Genomic DNA, 25,159 nt, shown 5'->3' with positions numbered 1-25,159 from the left:
TATTTTTAAAATATTTTTTGGGGGAAAAATGCTAGCCTTGGAGTGTGTGTGTGTATGTGTGTTTACTGCTGTATTCTCACTGGCTAGAATAGCACCTAGTACATTAGAAACTAAGAAACAAAATGTTGGGCTGAAAAAGTAAATGCTTTCACCTATGTTTAACTCTTGGGATGTCTTCTTTCATGCTGCAAAACAAAACTACTCATAGTCAATGACTTTCCATTCTTTCCTTCCTCCTGTCCTGGCAACCACCATTCTGCTTTCTGTCTCTATCATTTGATTTGACTACTTTACATTGCTCATATAAGTAGAATCATACAGTGTGTGTCTTTTTTTTGTAAGCAGCTTATTTCACTTAGCATAGTATTCTCAAGGTTCATCCATATTGTAGCATGTGTCAGAATTTCCTTCTTTTTAAATGATGAATACTATTCCATTGTAGGAATATAGACACACATTTTGTTTATTCATCCATCAATAGACACTTGGGTTGCCTCCACCTTTTGGCTATTATAAATAGTGCTGCTATGAGCAATGACATATAAACACCATTTTGAGATCCTGCTTTCAGTTGTTTTGGATATATACCCAGAAATGGAATTGCTAGATCATACATTTCACATTCCCACCAGCTAGTACACACTAGTTTCATTTTTTCCACCTCCTCATCAACTCTTATTATTTTCTTTCTTTTTTCTTTTTTTAAGTAGTAGTGGTCCATCCTAGTGGGTATAAGATGGTATCTCATTGCGGTTTTAATTTGCATTTCCTTGGTGATTAGTGATACTGAGCATCTTTTCATGTGCATATTGGCGTCAGGCTGGTTGTTTTATCATAAAAGAATCATCTGTCTTCTCTCCAGGACCAATAAGAGCAGTTACCAGTATTTTTGGAACAAAGCATAAGGAAGCTGGGGTAAGTGGGTGGCCATCAGTGCACCGATTTTCACCCATCCCTCCTCTTTCAGGATGATGCTCCTGCCCTTGACTGGCCTAGTGTCCTTAAGCCCAAAATCTCTTGTTCAGCCTTTCCAGAGAGGGAACATCCAGTTTCCCACTGGGGACGGGGAAGAACAACTGCTTGCATGACAAATGGGAGTGGGATTCAAGGAAGTTAACTGTTTCTTTCAAGCAATTTTCCTGTTTCAGCCACACCTGCACCCCGACTTTCAGAGGTCACAGTTGACCCAGTTTCTAAACCTTTAAGGAGCTCTGCAGTACCAGCTAGCTTATTTTTTGGCATTGTCCCCTACGACATTTATCTGCTTTCAGTTTTAAAAATTTGCTGTTATTATTTCTTCTTTTCTGTTTTTCTTCTGGTTTATGGTTTTCATCTCATCATCTCAAAGAGGCTTCAGGAGAGCATGGAGATGAATGTCTTTAATTTACCATTTTAATTGAAAATCCCTATAGTTATTTATTTTATTATTATTTCTAACAGTACTTTTATTGTCACTTAAAGACAGGGGCAAAGAAGAGAACAGAAGCAGAGGCAGAATTCTGGTGAGATATTTAGCCAAGATTTATGAAAGTAAAAATAGGTGCATTCTTTTGGTGTTTGATGCCCAGACGACATAGGCAGATCTCCACTTTAGCTCTTTCTTGACTCGTATTTTCTGATCAGTTGATCCATTTTCAGATTATTGTCTGTTTAGAAAACATTTTGAACACAAACCATCCTAAGTACAAAGGTAGAATCTGAAATACATATTTGCTTTACACAAAACCTTTCAGGAATTCAATGACTTTCTAAGTTTTAGGACATTTCTTTAGAAGTTTTTAGGTGTTTTGGTTTGGTCTCTTTGTTTTCTTTTCTTTTCTTTTTTTTTTTTTTTCCAAAAATGTCTCATTTTGTCATCCAGGCTGGAGTGCAGCTGTGCGATTTCAGCTCACTGCAATCTCCACCTCCTGGGTTCAAACGATTCTTGTGTCTCAGCCTCTGGAGTAGCTGGGATTACAGGTGTGTACAACTGTGTCCAGCTAGTTTTTGTATTTTTAGTAGAGGCAGGGTATCTCCATGTTGGCCAGGCTGGTCTCAAAGTGATCCACCCTCCTTGGCCTCCCAGAGTGCTAGGATTATAGATGTGAGTCACTGTGCCCTGCCCTGGGTTGGTCTCTTTCATCACACTCATCCAAGGCTACAGACGCATCCTTTGCAGTGTCATTTGATTGTATGCATACTGGCAGAAGTTGAGAGGGAAGCTGTTTGTTGTTTTGTACAACCCTGATGGACTATGGCCTATCCTATTCTGACATAAAACATTGCCAGTAGATTATCTTCTGGGACCCAGAAAAATAGCTACTTGCTATTTATTATTACCCACTGTGCTGAGGAAAGCTCTGACCTCTAAAGAAATGATCAAAAACTTTGAAAATAGTCCTTGATTTTTGGGAATACTCACAAGTTAAAATGAAACATTTTAAAAGAAGAAACTTTTATTTAAATAATGAATTGAGCTTGTTTATGCCACACTGCTCTATCGAATCTGAGTAAAAAGCCTGCTTAAGCCCTGGAATGCAATTATGGTTGGCCATAATTCAGATTCTAACCAGGCATTTTTTGGTGTGTATAGTAATTTCAGTATTTGTAATACTATATTAAATGATAGTACATGTGTATTGTTTGCAAAACTGGAATTATTAGTCTCAGTGTATACATGAGGAAATTGAGGTTCAGAATACTATACGAAACTTCTTATCTGAAACAGCAAGTAGCAAAGCAAAGAAGCTTGGACACAATGTCAGTTCTCCGACTCCATATTCAATGCATGCTACCATGCACAAGTCTGTTCCTCAAAAGACCTGGACTCAACTACATAGATATGGGAAGAAAGATCAAGGATGTGGAAGGACGCAAGAAATGAGGGAGAATATAAGATTGAAAGATAGTAGATGCAGAAACCTCTCCTCTCCTTCCCCAAATCACTCAATGGCCTCTTCCTAGCCTGGAAATGTAACTGCTGTCTGTTTCACCTGGGCCTGGAATTGCGTGTATTTTCTTGGTGTGCTGGATGTGTTGACTCACCCTATGTAACAAGAACACTCTTAAAATGTTTGCAGAAAGGCTGCCTGTATTTGCTATAACATGTCTAGCAAAACACCAGGAATTGAGGAAAAGCCTATTGCTCATCAGTTTCCAAAATTAAGGAAGAACAAACTTATTTCTATAAAGGGGTTGGGGGACATCCTGGTTTCATTTCAACCCAGGCACAGGAGTGAACAGCTTTCTCAAGGCAGGGACCCTCATCCACACAGTGGCAGCATTCTCAGCTTTAGCCCACATGTCTTGTGTCCAGGTCTTCTGCCTTCACCCTCGGGCACCCTGAGCCTCTCTGCTCAGACAGAGCCTTCATTTGATTTGCACACAGAACCGATTTGCATGTAGTTAGGACAATCCGAGAACATGGCTGCATTTTGAAGACTAAGAGAAAGCTCTCCACATGTACTCAGTCCTCTGGAGTATTAGATGTTCAGAAAGAAAAATGGGGACAGTCTTTTATTATAGTCCCCAAAAAACATAGGTGATAGGAGACTAAAACAGATTTCTTCCTTTTTCTTACGAGAATGGCTTTAGTCTGAGAAAGGGTAAAGAAGTAACAACGCAGTAAATAAAGAAACAGCCACGTACTACTACCAACACGTATGAGAGCAGACTATGACTTCTGTATTAAGGGGAATGATGAATGTTTTCACATTATGGGAACCGTTTTAAGCACAACCTTAAAATAGTGCTTTAGAGATAGGTGAAGACATAGAGAAATTTGTCTCTACACTTTAAACCTTTTCTCTCCCACAAGGATTTTTTAGTAAGAATATGTTTTTACTAGAGCTAAGAGAATGTGAAAGAAAATTTCTAGCCTTGAGTGTTGCTGCCACCTACATGGCGGGAAGACTACAAACAAAACCGAACACTGTTCAGGCAGGCATCAGCTGCAGTGTGCTTTCTATGAAAATGTACTTTAGAAACCGCCAATTTGTTTATTTCACTATCCTGATAGTATGATAGTGTTTGTTATTTCCACGTGATTTTCTATCTCAAATTCTTGCAGACATTGGAGTTAATGGTTTGGCTTCGATTGGTGTGAATACACTGATTATTTGAAATAGCAGCTGATTCAAATGCAACTTGATCCCCATAGCTATGTCTCAGGGAAGGAATGAAGGTTCTTAATCTCCCTGTACTACAGGTCCTTCCTCTTTCCCAGCCTAGCAGATTCTAAAATACAAAAAAGGAAAATGAAATGAAACACTGTTTCCTCAATTGATTATATAGTAACTATAATTTGATTCTAACGGGGATAACATAGATGTCACAATTCTTTTGATATAGATCAGAGAGGTTATTTCTGATAGGAAATGTAGTTGACACTACAGAATTAACAGGAATCCTCTTTAAAGTCTAAAGGAAACCTGTGATATGTCAAGAACATCATGGGCTGTCTTTTTATCTTGGAAGGCATCATCCAAGGCCACAATGCTGTTACTGAGGCTGTGTGAAAACACCTTCTCCGTAGAAAATATACATGCGAGATCGAAAACCTGATTGATGACTTTACAGATAATTGCAATTAAAACGATTGCTAACTGAATAAATGATGAGTTTTGAAAACATGTCAACTAATTATTGCTCTTACATAACATTATGAATATTAGCGTTTTTCTGGCATCTGGCACTTTGCAGGTTTAGGTATACTGTACTATGGACTAAACATGGACTAATTATCTTTAGTGTTAAAAGCTTTGTATCCTTGAAAAAAATCATTGCAATTTTTCCAACAGTAGGATGCAAAACAAAAAAGGATCGTAAAAATTGATATTAGGAAAATACGCTCTGTGCAAGGAAAAATAGGCATTTGGAGGAACAATGTCAAAGGAAGAATAAAATATGCTCTGCCGCACCCCCACACTGAAACTCCTCCTGGTTTTGCCCCTGCCAAGAAGGGAACCATTCATGTGGTCACTTGAGTGGTCTCCCCACATCCCTTGTGGGGTGTGGTGGGGGCTGGGGTGCTGGTCTGAATGGCTCTGTGTGAGAAGCCCTGCATTTAATGGGTGCCTAATTTCCCCCAGTATACTTCTAGAAGTAGGCCATTTCAGACATCTTCATTGGTTTATGGCTTTAGTTTTCACATAGTATTAAAATAACTATTTCTTACCATTTGCATCATTGTAATTGTGCTTGTAATGATGCAATTGTCACAGTCCATTTACCTGCAGTATGCTTTCTTGGCTAAAGGTGAATTTATCTTTGACTTAACAAACGGGATCCAAGACTAGGTGGTGGCAAAACAAAACAAAACAAGCAAAAAACAGTGATCAAGATGAATATATTTTAATATACTTTTATAAAAATTACATTATTGCAAAAACTCCATGACATTAAAATTTTACATAAACATGGCATCTGACAAGGTCAAGATGAAGGTGAAAAGAGGAAAGGAGTTGTACCAGGACAGGCCTCCCCTTAGACACATACTGTCTTCCAGGGGTCCCAAATTGGATGAGAGTTTCCAGTGGCATGCTCTTATGGAGAGACCTGTTAATTTCCAGTTTACCTTCTCCTACCTGCCATCTGTGGGCCCCTTGTTGAGCAAATTACAATGCAAGGTGATCTGGCGACTATCGTACATGAAGCCATGCAGCTTTACCTGAAAGATATCTACTCAAGAAAGTCTTTTTTTTTCCCATTTATTTATTTTATTGCATTTTAGGTTTTGGGGTACATGTGAAGAACATGCAAAATTGTTGCATAGGAACACACGTGGCAGTGTGATTTGCTGCCTTCCTCCCCATCACCTACATCTGGCATTTCTCCCCTTGCTATAACTCCCCAGCTTCCCACCCCCCACCGTCCCTCCCCTATTTCCCCCCAACTGACCCCAGTGTGTAGTGCTCCCCTCCCTGTGTCCATGTGTTCTCATTGTTCAACACCCGCCTATGAGTGAGAACATGCGGTGTTTGGGGCAAAGGATATGAACAGACACTTTACAAAAGAAGACATACGTGAGGCCAACAAACATATGAAAAAATGCTCATCATCACTGGTCATCAGAGAAATGCAAATCAAAACTACATTGAGATACCATCTCACGCCAGTTAGAATGGCAATCATTAAAAAATCTGGCGACAACAGATGCTGGAGAGGATGTGGAGAAATAGGAACACTTTTACACTCAAGAAAGTCTTAATTTTGCAACTCTTATGGTTAAGCTAATTTTTTTAAATTTCAAAAACCCCTAAGTATTATGCAAATGTTTAGAAAGCAATGACTTTCTTAGGAAATTGGAAACAACTTTTGGCATTTTACATATGAGACAATAATTTGTGGAGAATAAGGGTCTATAACACTGCTTTTATATAACTAAGCAATCAAAATGTATGAATATAAAATTTAAGAAATGGAATGAGTTCATTCTCTGAAAATAAGACTTTAAAATCAATTGGAATTAATGTAACCTGAGCCTTCATTTTAAACATATGGCATAAAATTTAATTTTAAAATATTCAATTATTATAATGTGCCCTCTAAGGATGGAAGAGGAATAGTATCTTTTCTAAAGTGTTCATTGGAATAATTTTAAAAGGATTTTTAAAATATAGAACACTGAAAAGTCTAAGAAATAAAAATCGCCAAATGCTATCATCTAAAGATAGAATACTAATATTTAACAGACTGTTTTTTATCATTTTTTTCTAATAACATCATGTTCAAAATAGCCTTAGTTTCTAAAATAGTAACAGAATGTTTGACACCGGAGGCTACCTTTTAGTTTCTAAAAGTATACATTTTTCCTTATATTTGAGGTGTTTATCAGTGTTCAGATTGCTTCACTAGCACTTCTGGATGAGCCCTGTGAGAAAGCTCTTCAAGCACAGGAGAGGGAGTAAGGCTCTGAGAAGCACAGTAAGCACACAGGACCTGGACACGCTGCAGAGGAGCCTCTGCTCTTAACCCTCCATGCTTTCCAGATACTTTTCTCTGCAATATACAATCGAGCCAACGTAAAATTTAACAGCAAGTCAAAGAATCAAGGCTTGCCAAGTTGAAAATATTCCTCTGGGCTATATATATGTATAATCTATATTACAAATATATATGTATATTCATAAATGTCATGAAGATGATTACTAACAAACAAACACAAAATAAAATTTTTAAGTAAAATTTTTATTATAATGACAAGAAGACTCTGGATACAAACAAGTTAGCTAATACAATCACTCCACTGGTTGCCTAGCCATACCAAAGGACACCCCTAGCTATAATCAGGAGAAAGTCAATTTTGAGTTTCTGGGTGTGGTACCAAGTGGGTATGACCACCACGTATGTGGTCCATCCAGTTAACTGTGTGGCAATTTGCTATTTCAAGTCCTCTCATGATAGAAATTACTGAAACATGTTGAACACAAGTCAATACCCAAATCATTTTTAAACAGCTAGTAAATTTGTGTCATAAACATATTTACATATGGATATTTGGAGAATATTGCTTGAATATCTCTTATTTTTAGGAATTATAAGTTTTCATAGTTAATGACATTGGCCTTCAGAATTCATAATGATAAAAGCAAACATGAATATTTAAATTTTAGAGACTAACATGTGATGCTAAAAAATCCTAAAATTTCCATTTAGTAATGTCAGGATTATGCCAGTCCTAATTTCCTATAGCTAGTAACATCAGAAAATATTTATCAGAGATTCAATATTGGTTTCTTTAGAACTGAAAAATGCCAAGTATAGCAGCTGTTAAAACTTATTGTTTCTGAAAGGAAATAATAGGATGTAGCTATAAAAATAATGAAGCTTATTTTTCATAAACATATCATAACTAGAGTGTCCAAATAGGTTTTAACAATTAAAAATGCCTCAATTTGGAGGACATACACTTATTTGATATTGCCATCATTCAAAATGCTTTTGGAAGTCCTCCTAACGACCTTGACAGCCCGTACACAACATGCAAGAAAATATAATCCATTGCCTAACTTGCAACCTTCCTTTATTTTGAAACTTGTTTGAAGTGGCTTTTGAGTGTTTCTAAAGGAGGGGAAATTTATTTATCAGTTTTCAAAGGATTATAATTTTCCATGATTATTCATATTAACACTATGTTAGTTTCTAAAGTTCAACTCAAATGTAATTTCAAGCAGTGAAATCATATTTTAGGAAACAAAGAATGCACTCTTTAATCTACTTTAAAAGAGTCACACTCATTTGACATGTTTATTCTGGTATGTTTATTCAGGTCATCATTAATTGTAAGTTGCTTAAGGGTACAGCCCATGTCATTTCAATTACATAGTTTTCTTTTCTGATTTCCCCATCTCCTTTCCACTGCATCCCAGCATAGGACCTGAGGCTGGTCCTATGCTAAAAATGTTTCTTTAATTGAAGTGATTTTAACTTCTCCTTTAGATACATATATACATGGATATAGTTACATATCATATATTTAACACTTTATATCCCCTTTTCAATTATATAGTTCTCTTTTCTAATTTCCCCCTCTCCTGCCCACTGCATCCCAGCATAGTACCTGAGGCTGGTCCTATGCTCAGAAATCTGTTTCTTCCATTGCAGTGACTTGAATTTCCCTATTAGATACATAAATATATAAATATAGCTATATGTCATATATTTAATACTTTATATTCCCTTTTATATGGATTAGGCAACACTTATATTCATAATATATATAGATTAATATTTTGATGATTTTCTGTAAATCGAGGAACTGTACAATATACATCATAGTAAATAGATCACTGAAGGCTTTAACAGAAGAGCACTTTATGTCTGTTCCTATTTATGCTGTTTAATATATTTTAGTTTTAGAATTCCTGCTAGTCAAGCTTCTTTCTGGGAAAAGACCTACAAGAGTTTATACTTAATAAGGATCAATTGTTATATGCCATAGGTTGATTCCCTTTCCCTAGTTCACTTCTACATGGCCAACAAGATCAACCTTTAGCTGAAGACATTAGCCTCAGTGTCATTAGAAGTCCAAATTAACTCAACAGTACAAGGTTGGCCACTGTTATACTTTGTATCACTTATTTTGGCTAATTGATGAATAAAGAGAATTGGTTATTTGCTGACAACATTTCATGCTTAGGGATGGGATTTGCTGCAGTAATTGATCTGAATTAAAGCATCTCCACTAAAACAAAATATCCTAACCACACAAATCAAAGTTGGTCAAGTTTCAGATGAAATACCTTGAAGCAACACTAAATTTATAAGTATTGTGTCCTACATTGGTTTTAACATTGTTTATTGTATAATTCAGGGACTAAAAGGATGGGAGAAAATTTAAAGCAGTGTTAATTTTGTGTCTGTGGACTGGCATTGCCTGTTGGAAATACTAACAGAAAAAGTAAGAAACAGGAATACAGAATGATCTAGACAATAATTGTCTAAACCGAGATGAATTTGAATATTTTCAATCAGTATGCATTGCATTTTAGTCAGCATATATTAAAATCACTTTTTAAATACATGATGGCTAAAGTATTAGCAAATTCACTACAGCCTAATAATTTGATCAATAACAACATTGCTTTGATACAGTAACAAACAAATGGCATTTTTTGGATATCTTAATTTGTCCAAATTCAGCTCCTACTGATGAGATTCCATTTAACACACCTTGCAGGGGCACACCTTTGCTATCCATGAATGATGCCTTGGCTCACCTAAGAAAAAAGCAGATATCTTGGGTTATATGGTGAAATCTAAAAAGAGGAAAAAAAAAGAAAGACTAAGGGGACAGGAGAGAGAGAGAGGGAATGAAGCATCGATACATAGAGAGGAAGGAGGTAGAGAATGAGGAAGAAAAGGAAGGGAGAAAGGTATTGCTTATAATTTCTACATGTCTTTCCCATCTTAAAATAAGAGAAGTTAATATAATAAAAATATTCTTGTCTTATAAAGTAGGTAAATATATTTTAATTGCACACATTATTAATAGCTGGTTTTCTTTTTTTTAACTGTCAAGTAAGATGAAAGTTTTCTACAAGAAAAATTTAGTTTGAAATTAGTAAATTTCCATAAATTTCAAACAGCTTAATTGTTCTTAGAAAAACCCACAACTGCCATTTTAGGGTCAAAACTTCTAAATATTAGTTGAAATACTGTTTGAGTTGCAGAATCAAACAAGTATTTACGTAGACTACTTGGATGATTGTCTTTGTAGGCTAAAAATACAAAACAAAATAAAAACCACTCATTTTAAATCAATTTGACTACAAAATTAATTGGAACATTGTTTCTTAATAACTATTTTAAAACACATTTATATTAATGACACGTTTGTGAATAGTAACTTTCACTCCTACTGGCAAAAACTGTGGTTTAGTTAAACCAGTACTGAATACTAAGCGTGTGTGTGTGTGTGTGTGTGCATTAATACATAATTTTACACTCTTTAAAAAATATGTTGATGCTTAAATTTTGCTTTTGGGTAAATTTTAAGAATATTTATATTGTTAAACACAACTAGAAGTAAGTGCTTATATCTTACTACTGAAACTGCTCTTAATTCTTCTAGAAGATTTTTTTAGCACTACCCATAAGAAGTGTGTTCTCGATGGCTATGATTGATGGGCTGCTCACACATTCCACATTTTTTCTGCTTCATGCATCATCATCAGCCATCTCCAACACTCCAGTCCTGAATCTGTCCTACTTTCTCTTACCTGATTTTTGCTGGTGATTCATGAGCCAGAATAGTAAAAGAAAAAAATATATATACCTTGGCTTTTCACAATGTGGCATCCCCTGGAAACTGTGAGAAATCTAGTTTTGGTCGTCAGACTCATGCAAATGTAATATTGATTGACAATGATGTCTATCGATGTACATACATAGCCTGCCTTATGAAAACCACGAAAAATTTCTATTAATGGTAGAATGCATGCTGATTATAAACTACTTCAGAACGATGTAGAAACACTTATGTAAAGGCATTTTGTTGGACTTACAATTCTCTCTTGTCACTACTATTTTCAGCTGAAACTACTTTCGAGTGCGCTATTTCTAGTGCACTAAAAAGGACACTTCTTAATTTTCCAAGCCAATATGGTGATAAAGGCTTAAGGTTTCTCATTTACACTTTTGTGAAAACTGTGAATGTCACACTAAATTTTTTATCATCATGAGTTTAAAGATGAGGAACTAGAAATCCTTTAAACAATTATTCTGGAGAATGAAAATTGAGCTTTAATCACTGTAAAAAAACAGAAGTTAACTAGCAAAAGGCTCCACTGAACTATTTTTGTGATAACATCTTTCAGATTCAGAAGAAACTAGGCCTTAAAGAGCTAAAGAAAGAAAGCCTAATGGCTCTAAAATCTCAAAAAAGGGAGCTGCAATTTCACGATATTGCCTCAGTGCTTCTATTACTAGACATCAAAGTTATTCCCACAGGTTTCAGGAACGTATAAATGCCAGTGAAGGAGCAAGTCGACTTCACAGGGTCTGAGTTGGAAACTTCAATCTGGGATTCACCTGTGAGTCAAAACTCTTTGCTAATGAATTATTCCAAAGAAAAGACCCTACTGAGAGATACTTTTCCCTGCCAGACAAGACCTCCAGGTTCACTAGCAGGGTCAAAGTAACAGGAATGTTCTGGTCTAAAGGTGCTTTGCCTACCTTAATGGACTCCAGGCACTCACCTGGGTATACAGCTTAAACCCATAAAGAGATCACAATGGCATGAAGAATAAGGTAGAGTGCTCTAGAGACCAGGTGAACAACCACTCCACAAGGCATCTAAATTGTGACCTATATGCAGACCGCAGCCCATTTACAAATGGGTCATCCTGGTCAATTCAGTGCTGGAGAAGGAGCGATGTCAATATAAAAATAAACGATCTACATACTGAGTTCAAGCCCACTGTATTCAGAGGCAATACATGAAGTGATTCTATTTTATATAAATTCAAACAACTTGGCCTTGTTAATGACATTTTAAAACTCTCTATCAACATCAAATTATCAACTTCACTTGTTCCAAAATTCAAATTTTCTATGCTTCAGTGTCCCTTTTGCTTTCTGCATATGAAAATATGTTGGTATTCACAATATAAAACCAGAAGAGTTAAAGTAAAATGATGTTTACAGGATTTGCACATAAAAGAGTTTATGTGGAATGAGCAACACAGAAGGCAATATCCTTAAACTGTGCTTGCATGGAAAAATACTTTTGTTCATTTTCTATATGCTGGTCAAACAACTGATCTCATTAAGATGATGTAATAATTATATTAGTCATTTAGCATTGCATATATAAAACCGTGTAAGTTCAATATCCATTAAAGTTAGAAGATTGACCACATTCAGCTTTGTAACTGGGGGATTTTGCATGTACAAAAAAATGTTAAATTTTAAATGAGTGAAAAAATTCCAGTTGAAAATGGTAAGAATGTCATGCAGAATTAAATGCATTCTTTTCCCTACAATGAATAAGGAATATACTAATGCAATTATAAGTTTAACTACTGAGCACCTCTTCTGGTTGAAAGACATCTTCCCAAATCTTACCACCTAAAATCCCCAAATTTGTTTCTTCCTCTCACTAAGGTAGTTAATATTTTCCAGAGAAATACCACTCACATGTTGTAAATAGATGTAACTAAACCACTAGAGTAATGCTTAGGATTTTGGAGCCCCTAAATTTTGAAAGAATTGATATTTTGAAGTTAATGTTTGGACTTTGAAAAGTGGACAGTCATATTTTTATAGTTCAAGACAGTCCCTCTCTGCCACCAAATTCACACAAAAAACATAAAATTTATTTTCCTCCGTGTTCAATTTTAAGAATTTTGCCTGTTGAGTACTCAAGTTTCAAGGAAATACACTCTCTCATCAAAGTCTTTCTTACAAAACAAGCACCTCTGTCAGAAGTGTCTTAATTTCTTATCACAGAATTTTATCCACACAAGGAACAATAAATAATTCATGCCACTGCCTCTTTGTTGTGTGTCCCTGAACTGCGCAGAGCTGGAAGGCTGACAGCTGTGTCAGGACAAGCACCAAAGATCTGACATGACAAGTGACTAACAAGTTTCTTTCAGTTCATAGTGAAAGAAGACAATGGCCCAAAGTGCAGAAAGAAATCCTAAAACAAAATAAAACTGCTTCTTTCTTTTTACCTAAGTGTTTGCTATGAGCTTATTTCCAACCCACAAGCCCCGGTCATTTTATAGGACTGCCCAGCCCCCTTTATTCCTCACACTGGCTTGGCCATTTACTCCTGGCCACGGATCAATATGAGCAATTCTTGGAGAAATACGATGTCTCCATGACAACCAAGCCACAAATTCTCAGTGGAAGGCAGTGAGACCAGTAGTGAACTCTCCAGAGGTTTCTAGGCCTATAAGGCAAGATGTCTTAAAATGCAGGAATGGACAGAGGAAAAAGCCAGAGTAATTCATTCTTTATTACCGGTATAATGATGTCCGATGTACAGAACAGTAGTCACTTTTTGAATTAAGATTCTTTTTCAGTACCTATATTTTCTAATTCATCTTTCTTTCTTGATAAATGCTTTTGTGTGTATGAATCAGACAGAAAATGTTATATTTGAATCTCTCATTCCACTCATTTCAAAAGTAGAAATTTGTTCTGCTTTAAAAATAGTATAAAGCTGATCTATTCTTATCAAAAATAATGAACACTTAGGTAAAAACTTGACTCACAGATGTACCTGCCTGACAAAATGAGTGCTAGAAAACTGTGTATTAAGACACCTTTAAAACCTAATCAAAATTTGGCAAAATTATTCAAAACTAAAAGTAATAGATAAATAATTTTTGTTACAGAAATTTAACACTACCATTTACCCTCTCCCTTTTAGAGTAAGACTCATCTACATTTTTCTTTTAGCTATTATGGCAGGGAGTGGGGTTAATTTGCTCATTAAACATCTCTGTCATTGCTAAAGATGCCCTTTCTCAGTTCCATGGGGTCTGAAAGCAGACGTGTGGTTGAGAATGGGCACACGGCAGCAGTCCATCTTCGGAAGAATCTTGGTGGAGTGAAGAGGACTGATATACAATGCCATTGCCACTGTGCCTATTGGGGTTCCAAGATGACTTAGGGGACCTGACATAGATTGCAGGCTGCACCTTTCACTGAAAATTAAATCTCAGTAGCTCTCCTTGGGGAAGGATCAGGGGACTGTTTGCAGCTGCCCCCTGTCAACGAAGACTACAAGATTTGGAAATCTCTTAACTAAGCTGACAGGCCACAGAGAGGATGAATCAAAAATATGATACATGGATCAGCACACAAAGATGTGAGAGGGTAGAGGGTACACAGGTGCAAGATACAACAGGAACGACAAATATGAAGTGGAGGAGATATTTAACTCTTTCATTCATGATAATAAGGTACCTTCTAGCACCTTATAACTTTATAGTTATCCGAGAATGTTCATTTGACTTTTACAAGATTTTTTTCCTCTAATTAATTAGTTGTTTAAGGCTAGGCATGCTTCAAAACAAAACAAAACTAGAAACAGAAATCCTGGTATAAGTGTTTCTAGCTGTAGTGTTTCTAGCTGTATCCTAGTACATTTCTTTGATTTCTATACAGGAGATATATATACGTAACTTTGGCAAAGAATAGATTTCATTGCATGAAAGAAGGGTTACTATTTTCTAGACTTTTATTTTTCCCTAAACATGTGACAGTATTCATTACCATCGTGTGAAAATCCTCTCATCTCAGTTACAGTCCTGTTTGTTTTTAGGAAGGTAAATAGAATTGTAATGATGACAGTTTCTCTTTTCACCTCCATCTGTCCACTTCCGCTCCATTCTTGTTAGATCCCATTATTTGAAATATTAAAAATGTTGCCATTTCTCTATAGTTTCCAATCTCTGGCTCTATTAACCATTTAGCCTAAAATTGATGATAATGAACTAATAGTGTCAGCTTCCCTTCTCAGTCATAAAGCCTTTGTACTTCCTCCAACTGAATTCTTGATGAAAGAGGAAAAGATAACAGCTCCACACTGTGACCCCTGGAGGTGACCATTAATTTGACAGTGCAGCTGCTAAGAGAAAACAGCATTACAATGTCCTCTCCCCTCACCCCCTTCCAAGGACCCCAAAGCAGTGTCAAATTTATCATTTTATACTTGACTATTTTTAAATGGCTTTCACCTGGACTCTCAGACTCTTCCAAGACACATCTGTCAGGCATGTCCTTCGCGTCTTGGAAGTTTGCCGAGTTTGAGTTGCTGTCATGCTTGACTGGACTGACTGGAGCTATTAAAAGAGAGAGAGAAAGAGAGAGAGAGAGAGAGAATGAAAAAGTAGTAGCAAACACCATTAAAACATTTCCTTTTGGTTCCACAGATATTTCCAGGGACACACTATGTAAACACAAATAATAAATTGAAATAAAATGTATCCTGTAAGTATTTATTGGCAGACATGTAATTAGTTGAAAAATCTATAGATGTGACTTTATCTTAGAAGAAAAATAAGTTCATGGCATCAGCTTAAAAGCTACAAAGTAACAAAGTGATCTCTTCGAAGTCGAAATCGTATTTTTAATGCATAAATCTAAAACAATATAGTCAATTAACGGCAAAGGAACACAGAGAGAACATCAGCCTAGTCGATTAGAAAGACCAGCTCTGCACTGGTGGCAATGGTTCCTCTCATCACACAAATCACAGCTAATGAAGATTTTGTGGACATTTTGGCTCTCTTTCATGAAATTAAAAACTATGGTACTAAACACCAAAAAAAAACTAGTACTATAAAAAGTACATTTTAAATGTAACATGAATATACACTGACTATTATAATAAGGAGGGCTGTTGTTTTCAATGGTAGGTCTCCAGACAGCCTGTCATGAGATACTGTTTCCTAAGTAGGATTATGATCAGAAACGGAAGCTAGTACAGAAGTCTAAAATTTCCTATAAACCTGTGATACCCACTAATTCTGTTTGAGAAACAAACTCAAGTTTCCACATTTTTCCACAAGTTGTAATACCTGCTCTATATTGCCCCCGTGAAATAACACATTTCCATATTACATTCGTTCTAGAAAGTATTTGTTCAGAAAAAGTGGGCTTGTCTTCATGAAAAAACTCAGAGCAAAAATAAAACAAGCCTTCAATAGCATAAATTAGGTCACAAGCCAAACATTCGAAGTATATAGATACTGTTAAGTACTATAGAATTTTATTTATTGTAAGTTACTGCAGTAAACACAACCACTGATATGATAACACAGGCAACATATAAGCCATAAATGCAATAAACAAAAAATATATATACAAATCATATATAAGATGTTTGTTGGCACAGGAGAGTGGGCCTGGACACTGTTTCTAAAACTTTGTTAGGAGACAAGAAAGCAGTGCAGAGGCTGAGCCTGTGGTACTTTACACATTTGGTACGTGACACAACCCCTTCCCGACCAAGGTCCAAGCAGCATTGGTAGTGTCCACACCTGCCACACTCCTCCACTTATTTTAGTGGAGTGTGCATAGCACTGATGTCTGTAACTTGAGGACCACGTAGACTCACTTTACAGAAGACCGGTAACATGATTCTCGTTTAAATATTCCCTCTAGATTGTTTCACCAACTCTCTCAGGACACAGGTATGACCTCTCTGTTCCATGAAAATGCCACTATAGTTAGAATTCACTACTTCTCTAAAACCTTTCTTTGGGAAAAAATGTAAGAAAAGCATGAAATTGCTGTTTTTAATAATAAATCTGATCCTTTCATTTTGATCTATACATTTCTGTGCACTTCATAAGCAACAGTGTCTAGGCCATAGAAGGTATTCTTGAAGAATCTGTGAAACAGATGAATGAACACATGAATGATGCAGAAGTACCATGCTAAATGTCCTCCTGATCCAAGAGGATATGTGCTTTCAATTATCTTTTCAATGGATCTGTTCAATTTCTTTGTCAGACCAATACGAAACCAAGGATGCATCTTTGCAAAATGGTGATGTGGGTTTGTGACATGGAAGAAGAGGATGTGTGGCCTAAGCAGCTATTGATGTAGCTGAGTTTAATTTTCTTCAGTTTAGGTCATACTTACAGATTAATTTTTAATCCATAGATTCTTTGTGAAATATTTAAGTGGTATAGTTAAATGAATCAAAGTTTCATTCAGAATACTATTACGTTGGTTAAGATTTCCTGGCTTACTTTAATGATTTTTATCTCCATATATCTTACTTGATAATTTTGTGAAATATTTACATTGGTATTTATAAAAGGAAATAAATCATATAGCTAAATCTATTACTAAAAGCCAATGAGGTAGCACCTCTATTGATTTGGGCAAATGCATTGCACTTGCCATCCAACACACTGTTCTTCATAATTTAAAACTTTTGCCCATTCATTCATTTATTTATTCATTCCTTCAACAAATATTTATCTAGTACCAAATAAATATTGAGAAGATGCTGTTCTAAATCAGGGACCTCACAGAGGAAGAAGGCATGGTATTAGACAAAGTACATGTCTGCAACCATCCTTTGTGGCAATAAAGTGGTCCCAGAATGAACTGACATCTCAAACCTCTTAAAAAGGCCAGAAAGTTACGTGTAGTTTTAGCTGCATCATCTTCATTAAACTCACACTAGTAGGTACCATGTGACTACTTTGCTTCCACCTTTGATTTTGGAGGGTGTGGCTTGTGTGGAGGAGGGGAAATAAAGATGGCGATTCTTCAGCTATTGTGCTTGGTTACAGATGAGTTTCCCAATTTGAAATGGTACAAGAGTTGTCATTTTTACTGGGCAGTTCCTAGAGCATCCAATTAAATTTACTGTAGAAGAAGTAGCTACGTTCTGACATTTGGGAATAGCAGGCATTGGAGAGGCTAATTATTGCCATTCTACTTTTTCTTTGTGTGTTTGCTTGATAGGCTAATCCTTGCAATGGTTCTTTTGGGTGTTTCCTTTGATGTTTCATCACTGAACTCTGACATGATGTGTGACCAAGGCTTCTCTAATGAATCACTTCCAAAGTGATGAATCAACAAATATTGATCTAGTGTTTATTATGGGTAGAGCTCTGTGCTAGACTGTGAGGAGTAAAGAAATGAAGACACTTTTAATGTGCCCTCATATCACTAGTGCTCTAGTTGAAGTATGATGAAAAGTAACCAGTAAGAGCACTGAAGACAACATTCTTAAGAGGGACATGGTTTTTAATAGTGCAGAGGAGAATTCCTCTACAATAGAGTAGTCTGAAGGTAAAGTTTGAATCAGACCCCCTTGAGTAGGAATGTGGGAAGCCAAAGGGAGCTCACTGAAGGCAAAATAAAAGAGCGTGAATCTAGGCATGGCCAAAGATACACATTAGCGTAGTTTTGTTAATGCCGCTGCCTACTTTGGTATGCATTTTTAATGAATTCTCTTTACATGTCCCTTTGAGCTTTTTCTAAATTGCTGTTGTTAGCTAATTCTTCTCACCTGTAAAAGTTAGCTATAGACAGGTTTTTCCTTGCTTTAGATAGTCAATAATTTGATCTTTACTGATGGTGGTCCCATTTATCACAGTAAGTTGTCCTTTTACTATACATATTGACTTTTATTTATCAATACCAAAGTCCATTTGTAGCTCATCACTAAAGTTCTTGGATATTTTCAGTACTTTTTGAAGCTGCATTTCAGAGCTTGGCAGAGAGATACTTTTGACATCAATATAATGCAAATGGTTGCTAGACTCATCTTTAGCTTAAAATCAACTGTTCATTTCTTCCGTAATGGATTCTGAAATAGTCCACATTTGGGGGGAAGGGGCAAAAAAGGCAAACTCTTCTTGATAGTCTGCCACTGAAAGATGTAAGCCTATTCCATTTACTCATCACACACCTCAAAATACTAATGACTGAAAGGCCAGTGTTCTAAATATCTTTGCAATATCTTTGGTAGGTAGATAAGAGGAGTCTATGAACTTCATATGGATGTGTTTCACTATGGAGCATTTAACTACTGGTGTAATTCTCCTAGATCATAAAGAAGTGAATCATTCAGCCAAAGACAAGACAAAATCAGTAGTTTGTAAATCACATTCAAGAACACCGTAAGAGGAAATTCAGTAGATAGTAGGAGGAAGACTCTATGGTAGGATTTGTTGTTAAAATTTAAAAAGTAGCAGGGCCATCAGTGATAATACTCCTCTACCTTTTCTGTTCTCTATTTTGCTTTCAGTTATGCTTTAAAAATTCCCTTCTTCCTTTTCTCATCATTTGCAGAAAAATGGTATTAGCTGTTAAAGAGGGTTAGACCTAGGTGGCAAACAACTCCCCCTAGAACATCTCCCCATCCCTGGCAAGCGAGTGGCCACTGGAAGAAAGTCTCCATCCACTTCCACAAACAGTGGCTGGATCTTCCAAACTAGGACACTGCCGTTGGACAGATGGAGCCCATTAAAAAAAATCTCTATAATTTACAGTGTGAATAAAATCTTCAGCTCTAAATAACATTTTCAATACAATGACTTAGGAATGACTCACAAATATATCTCATTCATCATCTGTATAGGCTTTTTGGAAGTAATGAGGATATTTATAGGAAAATCATTAATAAAAATATATAACAGTTTGAAACGTTGGACAACTGAATAGAATATACTACTGTAGTACCAGGTAAAATTCAAAAAAAAATCTTAATTACGTAGTAATCAGGCCACAGAAATAATGTACAGGATGCAGAGGTCCAGAAAGACTGAAAGATAGCTCAGACCTGTGGAATAAGCAGTGAAAAAGAGTTGATTATCATCCTGCTTTATAATTCAGATCTCTCTCCAGTTTTAAAGAGACACTATAAAATAAACTAAAAGATATCATTGTAGAAGTATGGAAGTGAGAGAAACTGTACAAAATTCAGGTAGAAGAAAATATTAATGCAATAATAACAGATCTCGAAAGACTGCAAGATATTTTAAATCTATGAAAAGATGTTAAGTGATAACACCAAATTTGTAAACAAAGAAGATGTCATTTGAACAGACCCCAAATTCACTTTACAAGTGGCATCTCTCTGGACAGATATCTTATCAGGAAAACGTATCTGGCTAAAGAGCTGTGTACACATTACTCTTACTTTAAGAGCATCTATTGAGATAATCAAGTGCTAGGACCTCCTGATTATATTTTAATAGCAATAGCTACATTCTACATTAGACTTCAGGCTTACTTTGTCTTCAGTGTGAACTGGAAATCAGGGAAAAATCATGTAGAAATGCTCCCAATTAAATTAGATATCTAATGCTTCTTTATAACTAGTAACTATTTTACAGACAGGTTTAGCAAGATGAGTTAAGGTTAGACTTACATGTTTTGCCATCTTCCTGCAGTTGTAATCTAACATGGAATAATATTTTGTCTGTGGCATCTTCTAGAATGAATCGCTTTAAACATGACCTATTTTTCAACTAATAAAAAATGAATTTTCTGAAATGTTGCAAATAGTAACTATTATTTTTGTATTCTTACCTAGATGTAGAGAATTTATTCATTTCAATACACACACAGAGGATTAAATTATTTACTATTTAGGCTAAGGGGCAAAAATCTGTTTATAGCTAACTTCCAGAAGTAAGAAGTATGGCTAGACCACCGAGCAAGTATGGAGAAGATAAATGAGAAAGAGGTATCAATTACTTACTGAATCTTTTTAAACGTTACTGTATTCCTCTAAAATACAAATATTGTTCTGTTATTCAGGATTTTGAGCAACAGGCTGCCTCAGTAAGGCTACAAGCAAGCAGATACTGCACTTCTAGCCTAATGCAAGACACAAGGTAGGTACTCCAGAGTACTTATCATATGACTGTTTGAAATTGCTAACAAGGATTCCTAAGAAGTAAAACAAATTTTTTTTTTAAAATATCGATATTTCACACTGTTTAGTCCCCACATATATGTATTTATTTTAAAAAGAATGTAAAACAATTTCATTAAAGAGATGAGTTTAAGAGTTTGCAGAGAGGGAATGTGTTGGGAAAAAAGCAAACACAAACAAAAAGCATACTTAAACCAGAAGATCACGCTTTCAATCTTACCTCTGCTCCTAATAACGTAACCTTGAGCATGCCATTTCACTTTCTTAAATTCAGGTTCTTTCCTTTGTAAAATGAGGCAGTTGAAGTACACAGCCTCTTTGATACCTTCCAGCTTTGAGACTCAAGTATTCTGCCAGTTAAGAATCCAAGACGACTACACTAGTGTTGGAACTACTCAGGACTTCTGAGGCCCTTTCTGAATTAAGGAAGGCTGGCATTTTCTAAAAGATAAAATACTCCTTCTTGGTTTCAGTTTCCCAACAATAATGAGGTTCTCAATGATTGTTTGTTGAACAAATGGACAAGGTTATAGAGCAGTGGAGCATTCCTGTGGACTCGTACTCTCCTCAATCCAAAGCTCCTAAAGGAAGAATCAGTATAGCCCCAACTCTTTCTGTTCCTTCTATATGTAGGGATGGGGTCCATGAGGTTGTTTTGTCTTAGTCAAGCCAGGCATAAAAGCTAACTCAAATCAAATTATCTAAACACTCAGGATCTGGAACGGATTATAAGGATATAGGAAGGAGAGAGCATTACAAAGAGAAAACGTGTAGATTGGGAAGTAGAAATGGAGAATAACAAGGAATGGTGTAACTGCTTTCCTTCCTCCTACTGCATTTCCTCACTCCCAACCAGGGTAATTCTAAGAGTTCCCATTGGGAGGTTTGCCTGGATTTCTTATGTGCTTCTACAGAATATCATTTTCATGGGAAGCAGTGTTTTTAGGAGAGAGTTGGTGAGTAGATGAGCAGGCACTTAAAGAAAAATTCAATAATTTCCATGACTTTGGTCTCTGAATAGTACTGAGTAAATCTAGAGTAGAAATAACCAAGAGAACTTACTTCTTTTTTTTATCTACAACTTGGTCAAGAAGAAAATTTCTAGATATAAGAAGTTAATGGTATCTACTAAATTGTATCTACTAAATTAGTAAGCTCAATTCCAGTTTTTGATACCAGAGAGCGAATGAATGAAAAGAGATGGAGAAGCATCTGAAAAGATCTTTTCATCACTAAAAGAAGTACTGTGAGTAACGATTTTTAAGAATGAATAGAAATTAACTCCACTCTTCATGCAATTTAGGTTTTGCAAAGTCATTTGACTTTTCTCTTAAAAACCAAATCCTATGGTAAATACAGAAATGTATTAATTTTACTTACTGTACTCAAGTTCAAGAAAATACTAAGTCAAAAGCAGGAATCCATTCCAAAGTAAAAAACAAATAGATAACCACATATTGATGAATTGAAGAACAGTCAGTAAAGGTAAAAGTCTAAGAGGAATTTATAGTAAACTTCCCAGCTTTTATTTGAAAATTTAGAAGGAGGCCAGGAAAACAAGAGACCCTTCAATCAAAAGAGCGTCATGCTAGCATTACAGACTAGAGATAAACATGATTTATATATGAACTTAAGGATTCATGTCACACAGCAATTTAAACCAAGGAAAAGCACCAAAAAACAGTCCCGTCTTGAATCAATGGGAGAAAAAAAACTGTCAAATGGCACTAGCATTGGAATTCCTAAGAGCAGCAACCTTTCCACAGACCGAACCTAAGACATCACCATCAGTGTGGGAGAATGGTTGGCAGGCAGTCTCAAATTCCCAGCTGATAGCCGTCTCTATCTCAAGGGAAAGCGTTTGTCTCAGATGGTTAGTCAAGTGTCAGAGCTCTTTAATCCCCCAGATAGGAAATGGAAAATAAGAAAATCACATTATCTAGACTATGCCTCTGTTTTCTAGTTCTTTGTCAACATTAAGAAGGATGTAAGGAAGGGTTACCATATTTCATATCATTAGGCTGAGTTACTCTGAATGTGACTTATTTTTATTTGAATGACATCAAAGTGGTATATTAGCGTACTTGAAAACATACTAAGATTGAATGAAAGATATGCTTGGATGCTAATAAGTATTTTACTACTATATAAAAATGTAATCAGTAGTGAGCATCACTTTCTTACACCCCACACCCTCCATATGCATTCACATAAGACATGGAAAGCATAGGTGGTCTGTTGGCATTGGCTGGTTCTTATGGTCACACATCTCAATGTAGCCACACATTTAAAAGTATTAGTTATATTGAGAGATAAATAACAAAGATGCCTTCCCAAATCCTCAAGCTGTCTCACTGCATAACACTCAGTATTTGAACTAATATCAGCAAGAGATGGTTGCTGGAAATATGGAAGTGATGTTAATATGCGGTAGAGAGTCTCATTTAATACTACATAAGCCACTGATATGTATAAATGAAGGATCAGAGAAACCTAAAGAAAGCCAAGTTTTAAAGAGCAAACATGCATGTGGATGAAGGGAAACTAGTAATCTAATGATAGTTTCAGAAAGGTAGGTTCAATACAAAAAAGATGTTATCATATTGGAGAACTAAGAAATAGGAAACAAAGGGTGAGAGATGAATAGATATTTCTAGATAAGACAGTTTACTAGATTAGTTTAGAACCTCTGTCTTAATATAGTTTTACACATTGTTTGGAAGAATGAATGGTAAATCTCCAGGACACTAAGGATTCCTGAGTTGTGAAATGTTAAACTAATTAGATTAGCCATAGAAAACAATCATAAGGCAGAAAGAATGGGAATAAATATTGCATACACATTTCAGTATTGTTAAGTTTGGGAAACACTTAGAGGAAATATAACCCAAATATATGTAATACACTAATCATCAGAGAAATGCAAATTAAACTACAATGAGATATCTCACTCTAGTCAAAATGGCTTTTATACAAAAGACAGGCAATAACAAATGCTGGCAAGGATGTAGAGAAAGGAGAACTCTTATACACTGTTGGTGGGAATGTAAATTAGTTCAGCTACCACGGAGAACAGTATGGAGGTCTCTCAAAAACTAAAAATAGAACTACCATATAATCCAGCAGTCCCACTGTTGGGTACATATCCAAAACAAAGGAAATCAGTATATCAAATGGATATCTGTACTCCCATGTCTATTGCGGCTCTATTCACAGAAGTTAAGATATAGAATCAAACCAACTGTTCATTAGTGGATGAAGAAAATGTGGCACTATACAAAAGGGAATATTATTCAGCCATAAAAAAGAATGAAATTCTGTCATTTGCAACCACATGAATGGAACTGGAGGACATTATGTTAAGTCAAATAAATCAGGTAAAGAAAAACAAGTATCGCATGTTCTCACTAAAATATGAGAGCTAAGAAAATATTGAACTCATGGAGATAGTAGAATGATGGTTACCAAAAGGTTAGTGGGAAGTGGGGGATAAGAAGGGATAGTTAATGAATATAAAAATACAGTAAGATAGAAGGAATAAGATCTCATGTTCATTAGACTATAGTTAACAGTAATTTATTGCACATTTCAAAATAATGAAAAGCATAGAATTGAAATGTTCCTAACACAAAAAGTGCTTGAAGTAATGAATACCTAATTACCCTAAATTGATCATTACACATGTATGCTTATGTCAAAATATCACACGTAACCCATAAATATGTATAACTAGTGTGTATTCATAATAATTACAAATAAAAATTTAAAATGTGAAGTATATGTAATAAGAACATGGCACTGAGCTATCATTGGTTATGACTGAAGGCCATTGTGTCAATGTAAACATGTAGGCAAATGGCTAGCAGAAGGCTGGTGCTTTAGGAAGGGATGAGCAATACCACCAACCACAAGACAACCAAGTTGAACCCATGAGGACTCTGCACTTTGGAACACTGCGTGTGTCCGCAGTCACTGTAGCCCATGCAGAAGACAGTGGAATTTAAGAGGCTATCCAAAGGTCTGGGAGGAAGTAATGGGGAAGATAGTTTATTTATATAAGAATATCTTAAGAAGAGATTGGGAAGACCAAGACTCTAGTCTGAAAGTAAATCTGAAGAAGAGTACAACTGATATTTATAAATTTGCTAAAAAGTTATCTATACCTATGATGGTCATTTTTCTCACTTCTCATTCCTTCAACCCATTAAGATGATTATAGTCTCCCTCTATTTTCCATTACTAGAGTCACTCGTCTATTTTAACTATTCAGTAATAGGTATCTTTCCCTCTAGCCATTCTTTAAACAGGGAC

General features: G+C 35.8%; 1 protein-coding gene across 2 annotated transcripts in view; it reads right to left on the bottom strand.

Annotated features, from left to right (window-relative positions):
- Positions 1–7,146: 7,146 nt before the first annotated feature.
- WDR72 (WD repeat domain 72) overlaps positions 7,147–25,159 on the bottom strand; it is a 163,196-nt gene continuing 145,183 nt past the window's right edge. Inside the window, exons 15-16 of one of the 2 annotated variants that reach the window (XM_032297405.1) lie at positions 15,174–15,278; positions 7,147–9,698 (exon numbers count right to left, since the gene is read on the bottom strand). In XM_032297405.1, the coding sequence (XP_032153296.1) occupies positions 9,643–9,698; positions 15,174–15,278 (161 nt within the window). In that variant the 3' untranslated portion in view covers positions 7,147–9,642. The remainder of the gene's footprint in view (positions 9,699–15,173; positions 15,279–25,159) is intronic. The other variant, XM_032297406.1, reaches the window with a different exon arrangement.

The sequence above is a fragment of the Sapajus apella genome, unplaced genomic scaffold, assembly GCF_009761245.1.
Source record: "Sapajus apella isolate SASKATOON/1434 unplaced genomic scaffold, GSC_monkey_1.0 scaffold37, whole genome shotgun sequence".
Lineage (NCBI taxonomy): Eukaryota > Metazoa > Chordata > Mammalia > Primates > Cebidae > Sapajus > Sapajus apella.
The sequence above is the reverse complement of the archived record's forward strand: the minus strand, read 5'-3'. Positions and strand labels throughout refer to the sequence as shown.